The following is a 17,625-nucleotide window of genomic DNA, read 5'->3' as shown; positions in this document are numbered from 1 at the left end:
ACAGACAGTTATCAGTGTAAAGTGAGAGGTACAGACAGTTAGTAGTATGAAGTACAGACAGTTAGTAGTGCCAGGTAAGAGGTGCAGTTAGTAGTCTGAGGTGAGAGGTACAGACAGTAGTGTGAGGTGAGAGGTACAGACAGTTAGTAATGTGAAGTGAGAGGTACAGACAGTTAGTAGTATGAGGTACAGACAGTTAGTAGTCTGAGGTGAGAGGTACAGAAAGTTAGTAGTGTAAGGTGAGAGGTACAGACAGTTAGTAGTGGGAGGTGAGAGATACAGAAAGAAGTAAAGTGTACAGTCAGTAGTGTGAGCAGCACACAGTTAGCAGTATGTGTAGGGAATGATACACTCAGTCAGTAGTGTGAGATGGGGTATGACAGTCAGTAACAGTCAGTAAGTAGTGTGAGGTAGAGTTAGCAGTATGTGTAGGGAATGATACACTCAGTAGTGTGAGATGGGGTATGACAGTCAGTCAGTCAGTAGTGTGAGGTACAGGGGCGTAGCAATAGGGGTTGCAGAGGTTGCGACCGCATCGGGGCCCTTGGGCCAAAGGGGCCCTCCCTCAACTACAGTATTACCCCTCTATTGGTCCTGTGCTCATAATAATCACTTCTATAGATACTTTGAATAGTGATAATCATTAACTAACTGCCCCCCTATCCCCTCTTGCACCTCCGACACTGTAGTTGCCATTGGCAGGTTTTGGTGCGTCGTAATTGTTGTGTATAGAGTGCTTGGGGGGCCCCATTGTAAAATTTGCATCGGGGCCCACAGCTCCTTAGCTACGCCACTGGTGAGGTACAGTTAGCAGTATGTGTAGGGAATGATATACTCAGTAGTGTGAGATGGGGTATGACAGTCAGTCAGTAAGTAGTGTGAGGTACAGTTAGCAGTATGTGTAGGGAATGATACAGTCAGTAGTGTGAGATGGGGTATGACAGTCAGTCAGTCGTGTGAGGTACAGTTAGCAGTATGTGTAGGGAATGATACAGTCAGTAGTGTGAGATGGGGTATGACAGTCAGTCAGTCGTGTGAGGTACAGTTAGCAGTATGTGTAGGGAATGATAGTCAGTAGTGTGAGATGGGGTATGACAGTCAGTCAGTCTGTAAGTAGTATGTCTGTAGTGTAGTGTAGTCAGTGAATGTTACAGTCAGTGGTGTGAGGAGAGGTATGACAGTCAGTCAGTAGAGTGAATGGTGGCAGATAGAGATAGCAGTTACGTGTGAGCCTGTGTGAGGTGAGAGGTGAGGCGAGCTGTGGGCGGGGCGGCAGAGGCCGGTCTGGGAGCTGTGGGCGGGGCGGCAGAGGCCGGTCTGGGAGCTGTGGGCGGGGAAGCAGAGGCCAGTCTGGGAGGTGTGGGCGGGGTCGGCGCACAGCGCGCATGCGCACGGAGCAGAGTCGCAGGGAAGATGGCGGCGCTGTGACTGACACTCGGGGCCAGGCCCGGGCAGAGAGGGCGGGGACACCGGCGAGGAAGCGCGGAGCGGCGGCCGGGACACTCAGGCAAGACCCGGGCTCAGAACAGCGTTATCCGGAGCCCCGGGGGGCAGCGCCACAAGCCGGGCATCTGCGGCCAGCACAGGCCGGACCACATCGAGGAGCGCAGGCCGGGGAGCGGACACCATGACGGACACCCGGCGGCGGGTGAAGGTCTACACGCTGAACGAGGACCGGCAGTGGGATGACCGGGGCACCGGACACGTCTCCTCCGGATATGTGGAGAAGCTCAAGGGGATGTCTCTGCTGGTGCGCGCCGAGAGCGACGGTGAGTGACCGACTGACTGCGGGGGACTGCTAACTGGCTGCTGGTGTACTGCTAACTGGCTGCAGGTACCACTAACTCACTGTGCTGCTAACTGGCTGCAGGTATACTGCTAACTGGCTGCAGGTATACTGCTGATACTACTAACTCACTACTGCTAACTGACTGCAGGTACTGCTAACTGGCTGCTGGTGTACTGCTAACTGGCTGCAGGTACCACTAACTTACTGTGCTGCCAACTGGCTGCAGGTATACTGCCAACTGGCTGCAGGTATACTGCTGGTACTACTAACTCACTACTGCTAACTGGCTGCAGGTACTACTAACTGGCTGCTGATGTACTGCTAACTGGGTGCAGGTACCACTAACTCACTGTGCTGCTAACTGGCTGCTGGTACTACTAACTCACTGTACTGCTAACTGGCTGCAGGTATACTGCTGGTACTACTAACTCACTACTGCTAACTGGCTGCAGGTGTACTGTTGGTATTACAAACTCATTGCACTGCTAACTGGATGCACGTACTACTAACTGAATACAGGCTCTGTTAACTGACTGCTGGTACTGCTAACTGGCTGCAGGTGTACCACTGATACTGCTGGCTGTGGGTGTACTTGTGGTACTGCCAACTCACTGCTGGTTCTACTAACTGCTGATACTGATAACTGACTGTTGGTGCTACTGACTGCTGATACTACTAATGCTGGTACTAACTGACTGCTGATACTACTAACTGCTGGTAGTAACTTACTGCAGGTGATGCTAACTGGTGCTGGTTTGCTGGTGTTCTGCTAACTGACTGCTAGTACTACTGACTGACTGCTAGTACTACTGACTGACTGCTAGTACTTGACTGCTAGTACTACTAGTACTACTGACTGACTGCTAGTACTACTGACTGACTGCTAGTACTACTGACTGACTGCTAGTACTACTGACTGACTGCTAGTACTACTGACTGACTGCTAGTACTACTGACTGACTGCTAGTACTACTGACTGACTGCTAGTACTACTGACTGACTGCTAGTACTACTGACTGACTGCTAGTACTACTGACTGACTGCTAGTACTACTGACTGACTGCTTGTACTACTAACTGGCTGCTTGTAGTATTAACTGACTGTTGGTATTACTAACTGGTGTAGTACTGCTAGTACTAACTGAGTGCTGATACTACTTAGTGACTTCTGGTGTACTGCTGCTTCTGCTACCTGACTACTGGTACTAATGACTGCTGGTACTGAGGAGCTAGTATGGTTTAGGGCAGCGTTTTTCAACCGGTGTTCCACGGGATGTGGCCTGGTGTGCCGTTCAGGTCTGGCCTCTCGCTCCTCCCCTCCCCGCGGCTGCCGCTCCTGTCACCTTATCATGAGCGGGCGGCCGCTTGTCCGATTAGATTCCCCCGTAGTAGCCGCTCTCCTCTGTGGCATCTCCTATTACAGCAGCGCGCTCGGCGGCTGCTGTGATGACCAGGAAGCGGTACAGCGGTTCCCATGGTAACAGCGATGCATATCGCCGCTACAGGAAGCCGCTGTATCACTTCCTGCTCATCACAGCAGCCGCCGAGCGCGCTGCTGTAATAGGATATGCCACAGAGGAGAGCGGCTACTACGGGGGAATCTTATCGGACAAGCGGCCGCCCGCTCATGATAAGGTAACAGGAGCGGTGGGGGGAGGGGCACTACCTACCCATACTAGGAAGCTATATTGGGCACTATACTAGCTATACTGGACGCTTTACTGGCTATACTGGGGCACTACCTACCCATACTGGGCACTATATTGGGGCACTACCTATCCATACTGGCACTATACTACCGTCTTTCCCCGAAAATAAGACACTGTCTTATATTAATTTTTGCTTTCAAAGATGTGCTAAGGCTTATTTTCAGGGGATGTCTTATAGTTCTATTAGGAAGTGTCTCTCAGCAGAACATTTCCTGTTCTTTTGTACTGTGATGTTCATGGATTTGAAAGTATGCTACTGTACTGATCAGGCACCTGCCCTGTCTTCCCTGCACACAGCTGATAACCTTGCTGTGTGCTGGGATGACAGGACCAGTGCCCGATTGGCACTGCACCACTGTGTCTCCACTCACTGGCTGCCTCTTCCTCCTCTTTAACCTCCTTAGCGGTAACCCCGTGCTGGACACGGGGTAAGCTGCTGCTGAGGATTCCTCAGGCCCTGCTGGGCCGATTTGCATAATTTTTTTTTTTCAAACACGCAGCTAGCACTTTGCTAGCTGCGTGTTTGTTGCGATCACTGATGCGCCGCTACCCGCCACGATACAGGGCCCCCCCGCATACCCCTTGCGCAGCCTGGCCAATCAGCGCCAAGCTGCGCTATGGGGTGGATCGGGATTCCCTGTGACGTCACAACGTCAGTGACGTCACTCCGTTCATCGCCATGGCGACGGGGGAAGCCCTCAAGGAAATCCCGTTCAGATCGGGATTTCCTTATGGGCAAGCGACGCCGGCGGCGATCTGACGGTATGTGGGGATGCCGCAGGGAGGGGGGAAGCATGTAGCTAGCACTAGGCTAGCTACATGCTAAAAAAAAAAAGTGAGAAAAACCCTTCCGCGGCCGTGCAGCCGCACAATTCATACCGCCAGGGAGGTTAACTTCCGCTAGGGCTTATTTTCAGGGTAGGTCTTATTTTCAGGGAAAGAGGGTAGCCATACTGGGGCAACTATACTAGCCATACTGGGGCAACTAAACTCCCTATACTGGGGCAACTATGCTAGCTATGCAGCCGCACCCAGCCCCTCCCCCCCCATAGCCTGCTGCGCACGGCACTGTCCACTAGGTCGCGCAAACACCCGCGCCGCCGCTGCTAATGCGATTGAGTGGACAGCACTGTCTCCAAAAGCCATAGGTGTCACATAGGTTGTAGTAATAATACACCCACACTCTTCTGCCAATTAGACCGTTTTAAGCTGTAGAGGTTGCTGTGATTGTAGAACTGTTCCCTAGGAGGTTTCTTGCTTGTGCACCTAAACTGTACTAGCTCTGGTACTGCTGACAGCTGGTACTATCACTAACTGCTACTGTACTGTTGATACTACTAAATCCTCTTTCACACTGTATGCTGAAAAACAAAACTGTTCCATTTCAACTGATAAAGTGTTTCATTGCAGTTCATTGTGAAAAAGTTTCAGTTTTTCAGTGTAGAAGAGACCAAAGGAAAACCTGGACATTACCTTGCACATCAGTTGTTCTTTCAGTTGTACCTGAAAGCAACGGATGCAGTGTGAAAAGAACCTAATTTACTACTGGTGCTACTAATTGGCTGCAGGTGTACTGCTTGTACTACTGACTGCAGGTGTAAATCTGCTGCTACTAACAAACTGCTTCTTCTACTACTCAGGCCTCTTTTCCATGGACTGTTTATAGGCAGTGAAATGCCTCTCATACTCTCAGAACTGCTTGTTGCTGCCTGATAACTGCTCACTGACGCCTGATAACTGCTTGCTGAGCACACAGTTAAACTGTCCATGGAAAAGAGGCCTAACAAACTGCTTCTTCTACAAACTGATTGCAGGTGTACTTATGGTACTGACTGCAGGTGAACTGCTAGTACTAGTAACTGAATACTGGTATTACTGACTTACTGCAGCCAGAGTAATGCTGGTACAGCTGACTGCAGGTGTACTGCTGGTATTAATAACTGGTTGTAGGTGTACTGCTGGTAATACTAACTGCAGGTGTATTGCTTGTATTACTGACTGCAGGTGTTCTGCTGGTAGTTCTAGCTGACTACTGGTACTACTAACTGACAGCAGATGTACTGCTGCTACTGACAAACTTCTCATACTACTAATTGCAGGTGTACTTCTGGTACTTTTTGACTGGTGGTACTACTAACTGACTGCAGGTATATGGCTGGTACTGACTGCAGGATATACTGCAGGTACTATTAATTGAATGCGGGTACTATTTACTTGACTGCAAGAGTATTGCTGGTATTACTGACTGACTGCAGGTGTACTCCTAGTGCTACTGACTGCAGGTGTACTGTTAGTACTACTGACTGACTGCAGGTGTACTCCTAGTGCTACTGACTTACTCCATGTGTACTGTTAATTCACTGCAGGTGTACTGCTGGTACTACTGACTGCAGGTGTATTGCTTGTGGCTGGTGTACTGGTGGCATTACCAGCTGGGGGCACCACTGCTTGTACTACTCATTGAGGGTGTACTTTTTCTACACTAAGATGCTACCACTGACTCCATTGTTACTGATATGATCATTCGGTGATAAATACTCCCACAAATATGCAGATCCCAATTCAAATGAGTAAGATTTGGGAGCTGAGAACACCGCAGCCGGTTCATTGGAAGTTTTTCTGATTTTAATATAAAAAACAAACCTCAACACAAGCAAAAAAAAAATTGACATTTGGCTTTGACTTGGTAAGCAAGCAGCGCGCTAAACTGCCTTTACTTGCCGCTAGAGGTGCAGGGCTTTGCTGTCTTCTCATGCCTTTCCACCTTTCCTGCAGCTCTGTACTTGCTGCTAGAGGTTACGGTCTTTGCATTCTAGGCAACCATTTAATTTTTCCACATTTTGTCACATTACTGCCACAAACATGAATCAATTTTATTGGAATTCCACGTGAAAGACCAATACAAAGTGGTGTACACGTGAGAAGTGGAATGAAAATCATACATGATTCTAAACATTTTTAAAAAAAGAAATAACTGCAAAGTGGGGTGTGCGTAATTATTCAGCCCCCTGAGTCAATACTTTGTAGAACCACCTTTTGCTGCAATTACAGCTGCCAGTCTTTAGGGTATGTCTCTACCAGCTTTGCACATCTAGAGACTGAAATCCTTGCCCATTCTTCTTTGCAAAACAGCTCCAGCTTAGTCAGATTAGATAGACAGCGTTTGTGAACAGCAGTTTTCAGATCTTGTCACAGATTCTCGATTGGATTTAGATCTGGACTTTGACTGGGCCATTCTAACACATGGATATGTTTTGTTTTAAACCATTCCATTGTTGCCCTGGCTTTATGTTTAGGGTCGTTGTCCTGATGGAAGGTGAACCTCCGCCCCAGTCTCAAGTCTTTTGCAGACTCCAAGAGGTTTTCTTCCAAGTTTGCCCTGTATTTGGCTCCATCCATCTTCCTATCAACTCTGACCAGCTTCCCTGTCGCTGCTGAAGAGAAGCACCCCCTGAGCATGATGCTGTCACCACCATATTTGACAGAGGGGATAGTGTGTTCAGAGTGATGTGCAGTGTTAGTTTTCCGCCACACATAGCGTTTTGCATTTTGGCCAAAAAGTTACATTTGGTCTCATCTGACCAGAGCACCTTCTTCCACATGGTTGCTGTGTCCCCCACATGGCTTGTGGCAAACTGCGAACAGGACTTCTTATACTTTTTTGTTAACAGTGGCTTTCTTCTTGCCACTCTTGCCACTCTTCCATAAAGGCCAACTTTGTGCAGTGCACGACTAATAGCTGTCCTATGGACAGATTCCCCCACCTGAGCTGTAGATCTCTGCAGCTCATCCAGAGTCACCATGGGCCTCTTGACTGCATTTCTGATCAGCGCTCTCCTTGTTCGGCCTGTGAGTTTAGGTGGGTAGCCTTGTCTTGGTAGGTTTACAGTTGTGCCATACAGGGCTGTGGAGTCGGGCAATTTTGGGTGCCTGGAGTTGGAGTCGGGAAAAAATGCACCGACTCCGACTCCTAATGAATTTGTAACTGTAATTAAAATAGAAAATATGATAAAATGTTCTATTTCTCAGATAATAGTCATTAAAAATAATGTGTATATATACAGTAATAGCTGTGCTTAGTCCACAAAAATGAAATAAACCAATCAAAATTAGTTACTTGTGCTGCTTTAAAGAGAACCCGAGGTGGGTTTGAAGAATATTATCTGCATACAGAGGCTGGATCTGCCTATACAGCCCAGCCTCTGTTGCTATCCCAAAACCCCCTAAGGTCCCCCTGCACTCTGCAATCCCTCATGAATCACAGCCATGCTGCTGACAAACAGCTTGTCAGAGCTGGCTGTGTTTATCTCTATAGTGTCAGTCTGCTGCTCTCCCCGCCTCCTGCAGAACTCCAGTCCCCGCCTGCATCTCTTCCCTCCCTGCTGATTGGAGGGAAGGGACAGGGGCAGGGACCGGAGCTATGCAGGAGGCGGGGGAGCAGCTGAGACTGACACTACAGATGTAAACACAGCCTCACAACACGGCTGTGATTTATGAGGGATTGCAGAGTGCAGGGGGACCTTAGCAGGGTTTGGGATAGCAACAGAGGCTGGGCTGTATAGGCAGATCCAGCCTCTGTATGCAGATAACATTCTTTAAACACACCTCGGGTTCTCTTTAATAAAGCAGTCCCCGTATTTTTAAGGTCAGATATACATATCTGATTGTGACTGTATATATGATGTGTACACAGGAATCTCTTATATATACTAAATAACATCTATGCTGTAAGAATAAAGCCTGATGTGTAGCTGTGTCACTAATAGAGATGGTCAATGAGATGGAAATAATTCTGCATTGATGCTGATTTATGCAAATGTATGTACTCCCTTTGCTGATGAAATCAAATAATTTGATATGGTGTTAAAATTTGGTTTGGTGACTACAAATTAAAGGGTAACTGAGACGGATGAAAAGTAAAGTTTTATACATACCTGGGGCTTCCTCCAGCCCCCTTCAGGCTAATCAGTCCCTCGCTGTCCTCCACCACCCGGATCTTCTGCTATGAGTCCTGGTAATTCAGCCAGTCAGCGCTGTCTGGCCGCATGCCGCTCCCACAGCCAGGAACGTTCTGCACCTGCGCAATAGTGCTGCACAGGTGTAGTATGCTCCTGGCGGCGGAGTGTGTGCATGCGCACTACGTCCGACTGGCTCAAGTACCTGGACTCATAGCAGAAGATCCAGGTGGTGGAGGAGGACAACGAGGGACTGATTATCCTGAAGGCGGCTGGAGGAAGCCCCAGGTATGTATAAAACTTTAATTTCATCTGTCTCAGGTTTACTTTGTTACACAGTAGTACTATACTCTACATATGCACTCCCCACAGAGCTGCAGGAAATCCACTGAGAATGCTGTGCACATTGAACACAGAGGTGTTGTCTGTCACCCATAAACCTGGTTCAGATTGTGCATGAAGAATGTGTAATAGAGGAAGAATCCCCTCATTCCCCTGCAGAGTACCTACACATCATTCTTACATGTACCCACAGTTACATTGCCTAGGGCCTGATAGATGTTCTTTGTTTCGGTTTGTACCTTTTACAAGTACTCTTACCAAGGACTAGTTTTAGTCTAAAGGGAATAAATATAGTAGTCTCCATATCCTTCTCACTTCAGTTGTCTTGTAAAATTCCTAAGTGTTGGCAGTTAAGAGACGAATTTCATGTTACATACTTTTAATCAACAAAATTGTAATATGCAAAAGAGGAGTCTGAGTCGGTGGAATCCTAAACTGAGGAGTCGGAGTTGGAGTCGGTGGATTTTTGGACCGACTCCACAGCCCTGGTGCCATACGCCTTCCATTTCTGAATGATTGCTTGAACAGTGCTCCGTGGGATGTTCAAGGCTTTGGAAATCTTTTTGTAGCCTAAGCGTGCTTTACATTTCTCAATAACTTTATCCCTGACCTGTCTGGTGTGTTCTTTGGACTTCATGGTGTTGTTGCTCCCAATATTCTCTTAGACAACCTCTGAGCCTGTCACAGAGCATCTGTATTTGTACTGACATTCGATTACACATAGGTGCACTCTGTTTAGTCATTAACACTCATCAGGCAATGTCTATGGGCAACTGACTGCACTCACACCAAAGGGGGCTGAATAATTACGCACACCCCACTTTGCAGTTATTTATTTGTAAAAAAAATGTTTGGAATCATGTATGATTTTCGTTCCACTTCTCACTTGTACACCACTTTGTATTGGTCTTTCACGTGGAATTCCTATAAAATTGATTCATGTTTGTGGCAGTAATATGACAAAATGTGGAAAACTTCACAGGTGCCGAACACTTTTGCAAACCACTGTAACTATGCTGTGTTCCTTTTTTTTTTTTTTTCTTTCTCTGCCTAAAACAGTTAAATATCAGGTATGCAATGACTCAGTCCTGACTCAGACAGGAAGTGACTACAGTGTGACCCTCACTGATAAGAAATTCCCCTTTTTATCTCTTTCTTGCGCTCAGAAGCCATTTTCTGCTAGGAAAGTGTTTTATAGTTGGAATCTCTTATTAGTGAGGGTCACACTGTAGTCACTTCCTGTCTGAGTCAGGACTGAGTCATTGCATACCTGATATTTAACTCTTTCAGGCAGAGAAAGAAAAAAAGGAACACAGCCTAGTTATTTGTGTGCTAGGCACTGTACATACACATGTCTATCTCATCATGTCACATGTCACTTCAGGTATCCTTTTAAAGGGAAGGTCCAAGCAAAATAAAAAAATGAGTTTCACTTACCTGGGGCTTCTACCAGCCCCATGCAGCCATCCTGTGCCCTCATAGTCACTCACTGCTGCTCCAGTCTCCCGCTGGCAGCTTGCTGACCTTGGAGGTCGGTGGGCCGCATTGCGTAAATTTTTACGCATTTCCCGCTAGTGCAGGAACATTAACACATACATTTTTACGCGTTACTGGCTCAATACGTAAATTTGTACGGATTGAACCAGTAACGCGTAAAAATGTATGTGTTAATGTTCCTGCACTAGTGGCAATGCGTAAAAATGTACGCGATGCGGCCCGCATGGGGCTGGTAGAAGCCCCAGGTAAGTGAAATTGCATTTTTTTTTTTTTTTTTTGCCTGATAACTCCTTTAACCACCCTGGCGTTCTGATTAAATCGCCAGGGTGGCTGCGGGAGGGTTTTTTTTAAATAAAAAAAAAACTATTTCATGCAGCCAACTGAAAGTTGGCTGCATGAAAGCCCACTAGAGGGCGCTCCTGAGGCGATCTTCCGATCGCCTCCGGCGCCCAGAATAAACAAGGAAGGCCGCAATGAGCGGCCTTCCTTGTTTTGCTTACATCGTCGCCATAGCGACGAGCGGAGTGACGTCATCGACGTCAGCTGACGTCAGCCGCCTCCGATCCAGCCCTTAGCGCTGGCCGGAACTTTTTGTTCCGGCTACGCTGGGCTCAGGCGGCTGGGGGGACCCTCTTTCGCCGCTGCTCGCGGCGGATCGCCGCAGAGCGGCGGCGATCAGGCAGCACACGCGGCTGGCAAAGTGCCGGCTGCGTGTGCTGCTTTTTATTTCATCAAAATCGGCCCAGCAGGGCCTGAGCGGCAGCCTCTGGCGGTGTTGGACGAGCTGAGCTCGTCCAGACCGCTCAGCAGGTTAAAGAGACTCTGAAGCGAGAATAAATCTCGCTTCAGAGCTCATAAATAGCAGGGGCACGTGTGCCCCTGCTAAAACGCCGCTATCCCGCGGCTAAACGGGGGTCCCTTCACCCCCAACCCACCCCCCGCAAAAGTGTGTCGTAGAAAGGTCGCAGAATTTCCCTTCCTGGAGGCAGGGCTAACGGCTGCAGCCCTGCCTCCAGTCGCGTCTGTCAGCGGCGCATCGCCGCCTCTCCCCCGCCCCTCTCAGTGAAGGAAGACTGAGAGGGGCGGGGGAGAGGCGGAGATACGCGCTGACAGACGCGCGTGGGGCAGGGCTGCGGCGGTTAGCCCTGCCCCAACCAGGAAGCGCTCCCCGGGTGTATCGAGGGGGATTTGGGGGTGAAGGGACCCCCGTTAAGCCGCGCTATAGCGGCGTTTTAGCAGGGGCACACGTGCCCCTGCTATTTATGAGGTCTGAAGCGAGATTTATTCTCGCTTCAGACTCTCTTTAACCCTCTGGGCGATACAATTATATCGCCCAAGAGGTGGCGCAGCACTATTTTTTTATTTTTTTTATTTTTTAAATCATGTAGCGAGCCCAGGGCTCGCTACATGATAGCCGCAGCGCAGCGGCATCCCCCCACCCACTCCGATCGCCTTCGGCGATCAGAGTAAGCAGGAAATCCCGTTCAGAACGGGATTTCCTGCTGGGCTTCCCTGGTCGCCATGGCGACGGGGCGGGATGACGTCACCGACGTCATGGACGTCGTGACGTCATAGGGAGTTCCGATCCACCCCTCAGCGCTGCCTGGCACTGATTGGCCAGGCTGCGCAAGGGGTTGGGGAGGGGGGGGGGCTGCGCGGAACGGCGGGTAGCGGCGGATCGGCGGCGAGCGGCGGCGATCGGAAGTTACACGCAGCTAGCAAAGTGCTAGCTGCGTGTAACAAAAAAAAAATTATGCAAATCGGCCCAGCGGGGCCTGAGAAATCCTCCTGCGCGACATACCCCGAGCTCAGCTCGGGATTATCGCTCAGGAGGTTAAGTGATCTGAAGTTTACAGCTTGATTTCGCTCGCTTGCATAGTCCTGGTTCAGCCCTCACAGCTTCCAGTTCCTTCTGAATTGGATGTTGCATGATGGCCAGTACCTTTTTGGATCTGGAAGTTGCATAGGATCTTAGTCCTGTTTTTTTTTTTCTTTTTGTCCATGACTTTCTGTAAAATCTCCCATCTGGATTTCAGAGGTTCTAGTCCGTATGCTGTGCAGATATTCCCATATACGGTGGCAGCCGTTCAGTGTACACTGTTAGTGCACCGTCACTATGTGCTGAATTGTGTCTCTGGCCTCTTTGCACAGCCTGCACTTAGAATCCTTTCTAGTGTGATAAATACAAAGAGAGCCCAATATAGTGTAGTATGTATTGCAATTAAGGGAAATTGATGAATCGTAAGAGTTTATATTTACAAACCAGGGTTACCGCTCAGGTAACCACTATGAAGGCAGGTGAGGAGTTTAGACCTGTCCCCACTCAGGATGTCGCTCTCTGTAGATAGGAAAAAGGGGCGTATAGCGCCCCTCCACCAGGGGTGGACTTTTTGTGTGGCAAGACGGGACAGAGGCGCCAACAGGATAAAAATAGCTAAAATTGTTAAGTGTTTGGAGGCAGTGGTGGACTGGCCAACCCAAAACAGGCACAAAGCTGTTGATTAAAGTTTCACCAAAATGTATTCACATACTCCTAAAAATTACAGGCAAAGTGTTTTGCAGGCGTATCCCCGCTTCTTAAGGCAATAATGAACAGCAGTATCACACTAAAAATGACAGAGACAAAAGAAGCGTAATCTGATTGCTGTGTATGACGTTATTGTATTGTGCATATGTGAGTTGTGTCTATATATTATATTATCATGCTTTATATGTATTGTGCAGTCCAAGTAATATAGAGTATTAGTAGACTATTGGGACCATGTTACATAGTGGCAAGTATAGGGGGGGGTAAATAGAATTAAAGGGATACTGTAGGGGGTCGGGGGAAAATGAGCTGAACTTACCCGGGGCTTCTAATGGTCCCCCGCAGACATCCTGAGCCCACGCAGCCACTCACCGATGCTCCGGCCCCGCCTCCGGTTCACTTCTGGAATTTCTGACTTTAAAGTCAGAAAAACCACTGTGCCTGCGTTGCCGTGTCCTCGATCCCGCTGATGTCATCAAGAGCGCACAGCGCAGGCCCAGTATGATCTGTGTCTGCGCAGTACACTCCTGGTGACATCAGCGGGAGCGAGGACACGGCAACGCAGGCGCAGTGGTTTTCTGACTTTAAAGTCAGAAATTCCAGAACTCAACCGGAGGCGGGGTCGGAGCATTGGGGAGTGGCTGCGCCAACACAGAATGTCTGTGGGGGACCATTAGAAGCCCCGGGTAAGTTCAGCTCATTTTCCCCCGACCCCCCTACAGTATCCCTTTAAAATTTAAAGTTAAAAGAGGTGGGTGATGCAGGTCTATTGGGGGTGAATATAATAAAAAAGGTGGGTTATGCAGGCAAATATAGGAGGACAACATCCAGTAAGAAGTGGTGTAGGAGTAAAACAAGGGTATAGTGAGGCATAACATATATAGTTGGAGTGTATAAGCAAACACTTTTTTTATACTGATCCTAGTGTGATAATGCACTAGTGTGCCAAATTCCTTTTTCTATGGATCTGGTGCTTAGTGCCTAAGGCCACATACACACATCAGACCATAGTCTTTGGAAAATGAAAGATCACAGACCAATCTTACCACCCTTCATGTAGTATGAGAGCCATACTCTACACAGTCTTTTCTATGGAGCTGAACTCCACATCAGAAAAAAATCTTTGCAAGATGCTGCACACACAGATGCTGTACAGACACAAAAGATCAGTATCTGCAAAAGATCTGTTCCTGCCAAAAATCCATTCCTGCAAATTGCAATGATAGTCTATGAGATCTGCAGATCATCATACACACCTGATTTAACTGACATTCATCTGCAGATCAGATCCACCAGGATGGATTTTCAGATCTGCAGATGATTGCTTGATCTGCAGATGAATGTCAGTTAAATCATGTGTGTACGATGATCTGCAGATCTCATAGACTATCATTGCAATTTGCAGGAATGGATCTTTTGCAGGAACAGATCTTTTGCAGATACTGATCTTTTGTGTCTGTACAGCATCTGTGTGTGCAGCATCTTGCAAAGATTTTTTTCTGATGTGGAGTTCAGCTCCATAGAAAAGACTGTGTAGAGTATGGCTCTCATACTACATGAAGGGTGGTAAGATTGGTCTGTGATCTTTCATTTTCCAAAGACTATAGTCTGATGTGTGTATGAGCCTTAAGGCCTTGTTCACAATGTCAATAAAAACAGGGCTCGGAAGTCAGAGCAATTTTTGGGTAGTCGGAGGTTTCATAAACTGAAGAGTCAGAGTTGGATGATATTGTTGTACCAACTGCACAGCCCTGGTAAGTATAATGGTGCCCATACATAGTACATTTTTTTTCCGATTAGATCATTTTGTATGATTATTCCGTTAGATCGAAAATAAGATTTTTCCGACATGTCCGATGGGATTTTCATTAAAGGGACTCCGAGCAGTACAGAAAATATGGAAAGATGCATATCATTTTAAAGCTCTCTTTCTCCTCTTTCCAATGATATATAGATCGCCACCCTACGCATTTTTAGTTTTTGCTATTTTCGCGATCGAAATTGCAGTGGCCGCGATTTCGATCGCGAAAATAGAGAAAACTAAGAGGCGTAGAGCGCCAGAAAGAGGATAAAGAGAGCTTTAAAATGATATCCATCTTTCCATAGTTGCATTGTATTACACAAGGCGACTTTTTCTCAAAGTCAGCAGCTCCATTCAGCAGAATTGAGCTGCTGACTTTAGGACACAACTTAGGACATAAGCAGGACACAACTTTTGGTTCCGCTCAACTTTTCCACACTGGCCACACGAAGCAGATGGCAATGGAGGCCAACAGAATCAATGCTAGCCTATTAGAATGGACCTCATTCGCCTGTTTGCCTTGTACGTTTTGCAAAAAAAATCATCCATTCGGGTAGAGATGCCAGTATACCGATCCCAGAGCCCCGGCAGGAGCATCAGACTACCAATGGTCTGCAATAGACCAATCGGTATTGTCCCTCCCTAGGAAGGATTCTCATTGGTTCACTGAGTAGTGGATCAATCAGAATCCTGCCTAGTGCTCCAAAAAGGTCCCCTTCCGGCTAATCAGTCCCTCGCTGTCCTCCTCCGCCACCTGGATCTTCTGCTATGAGTCCAGGTACTTGAGCCACTGTAGTGCGCATGCACACACTCCGCCACCGGGAACGTACTACACCTGCGCAGATGCAGAACGCTCCTGGCTGTGGAAGCAGCACGTGGCTGGACTGCGCTGACTGGATAAATTACTGGGACTCATAGCAGAAGATCCAGGTGGCGGAGAAGGACAGCGAGGGACTGATTAGCCTGAAGGGGGCTGGAGGAAGCCCCAGGTATGTATAAAACTTTTCATCCGTCTCAGGTACCCTTTAGACACCAAACCAAATTTTAACAACATATCAAATTATTTGAATTCATGAGCAAAAGGAGTGCATAAATGTGCATCAAGGCAGAATTATTTGCTTTATTTCTTTTTTGTGGGCTAAGCACAGCTAATACTGTATATAACATTTATGATGACTATTCTCTAAGAAAATGAACACTTTATCATATTTTCTATTTTAATTACAGTTTAAATTCAGTAGGAGTCCATTTTTTTTCGGACTCCAGGTACCCAAAAATTATTCCGACTCCTTGACTCAGAATCCACAGCCCTGCCCTCCACATTCCTATTCCTCTGCATTAAGTCTGAAAGTCAGCATTTCTACTTTGCTCTAAAACATTCCTTACAGCTTTAAAGAGAACCCGAGGTGTGTTTTAAAGAATGTTATCTGCATACAGAGGCTGGATCTGCCTATACAGCCCAGCCTCTGTTGCTATCCCAAACCCCACTAAGGTCCCCCTGCACTCTGCAATCCCTCATAAATCACAGCCGTGCTGTGAGGCTGTGTTTACATCTGTAGTGTCAGTCTCAGCTGCTCCCCCGCCTCCTGCATAACTCCGGTCCCTGCCCCCGTCCCTTCCCTCCAATCAGCAGGGAGGGAAGGGATGCAGGCGGGGACTGGAGTTCTGCAGGAGGCGGGGAGAGCAGCAGACTGACACTATAGAGATAAACACAGCCAGCTCTGACAAGCTGTTTGTCAGCAGCGTGGCTGTGATTTATGAGGGATTGCAGAGTGCAGGGGGACCATAGGGGGGTTTGGGATAGCAACAGAGGCTGGGCTGTAGAGGCAGATCCTGCCTCTGTATGCAGATAATATTCTTCAAACCCACCTCGGTTCTTTTTAAAGCTACAATCACAGAAGAATATTGTAGCAGAACATTATTGAAACGGTTAAACACAGCACTTTGTCCTGCTATGGAAAGGCTATTCAGCTTCAAATCCTCATCCAGACTGGAGATAACAGTATCTTTGTTTACATTCCAATGTTTACATTTGTGTGTAAACAACTGAAAACACTCTGAAAAGCTGTCTCTGCTTCAGGCATACACACAGTTCAGAACAGCTCACTAGAAGAATTGAATATATAATAAAAAGCAGCTGGAATAAAATGCAATGGCAGCTTTCAGGGCAAGATAAACTACACTTGGAAACAATATTTCTTGTGCACTTATGCAAATATAACTGTATGAGTTATAAAAAGTGGGAAAACATATTTTTATTTAATGTTATGTCAGAGTTTTAGACCACTTTACCCATTGGCTCTGTGTGTAGCAATTAGTGGTTTCCATTGCTAGCTGCTGATCCATAGACTTTTTGCAACAAGTGTTTCATTTATGAACATCAGCAGGGGAGTCAAAGATGAAGAATTTTTGTTTTGCTTCTCTGGTCAGGTTCTCTGCCGCCCCACCCAGCCACCACTTCCTCCACCAACCTCAGTCCACACACACCTGCTTCCAGCACAGACACACACATGAAAGCTTTGCATTGTACTGAACATACATATATTAATGCACACCTGGAGTGAGAGGTGTATTGAGGCTGCCATATTTATTTCCTTTTAAACAATACCAGTTGCCTGGCTGTCCGGCTGCTCTCTTTGGCTACTGTAGTGTCTGAATCGCAACCTGAAACTAGCGTGCAGCTAATCCAGTCGCACTTCAGTCAGAGCCCCTGATCTGCATGCTTGTTCAGGGTCTGTGGCTAAAAGTATTAGAGGCAGAGGATCAGCAGTACAGCGATTGAATTTGCATTGTTTAAAGGGAAATAAATGTCAGCCTCCACATTTCCTTAAAGCGGTTTTAAACTAATAATAATGTGTCTTCCTACTTTTTATAACCAATACAATTATCATATTTGATTTTGTGCACAAGTATTATTCATTTAGAAATTACAAGTTCCCAAACTTCAGTTTATTTACTTTGAAAGCTGCTGGTGCATTTTATTCATAACTGTTGTATTTCTACTGT

General features: G+C 47.3%; 1 protein-coding gene across 1 annotated transcript in view; it reads left to right on the top strand.

Annotated features, from left to right (window-relative positions):
• The first annotated feature begins 1,373 nt into the window (after positions 1–1,373).
• Positions 1,374–17,625, top strand: part of PPP4R3A (protein phosphatase 4 regulatory subunit 3A) — a 79,167-nt gene continuing 62,915 nt past the window's right edge. Inside the window, exon 1 of the mRNA XM_068254578.1 lies at positions 1,374–1,769. Within this exon, the coding sequence (XP_068110679.1) occupies positions 1,628–1,769 (142 nt within the window). The 5' untranslated portion in view covers positions 1,374–1,627. The remainder of the gene's footprint in view (positions 1,770–17,625) is intronic.

The sequence above is a fragment of the Hyperolius riggenbachi genome, chromosome 9 (assembly GCF_040937935.1).
Source record: "Hyperolius riggenbachi isolate aHypRig1 chromosome 9, aHypRig1.pri, whole genome shotgun sequence".
NCBI classification, from domain to species: domain Eukaryota; kingdom Metazoa; phylum Chordata; class Amphibia; order Anura; family Hyperoliidae; genus Hyperolius; species Hyperolius riggenbachi.
Note: the sequence above shows the minus strand (reverse complement) of the source record. Positions and strands in the feature narration are given on the sequence as shown.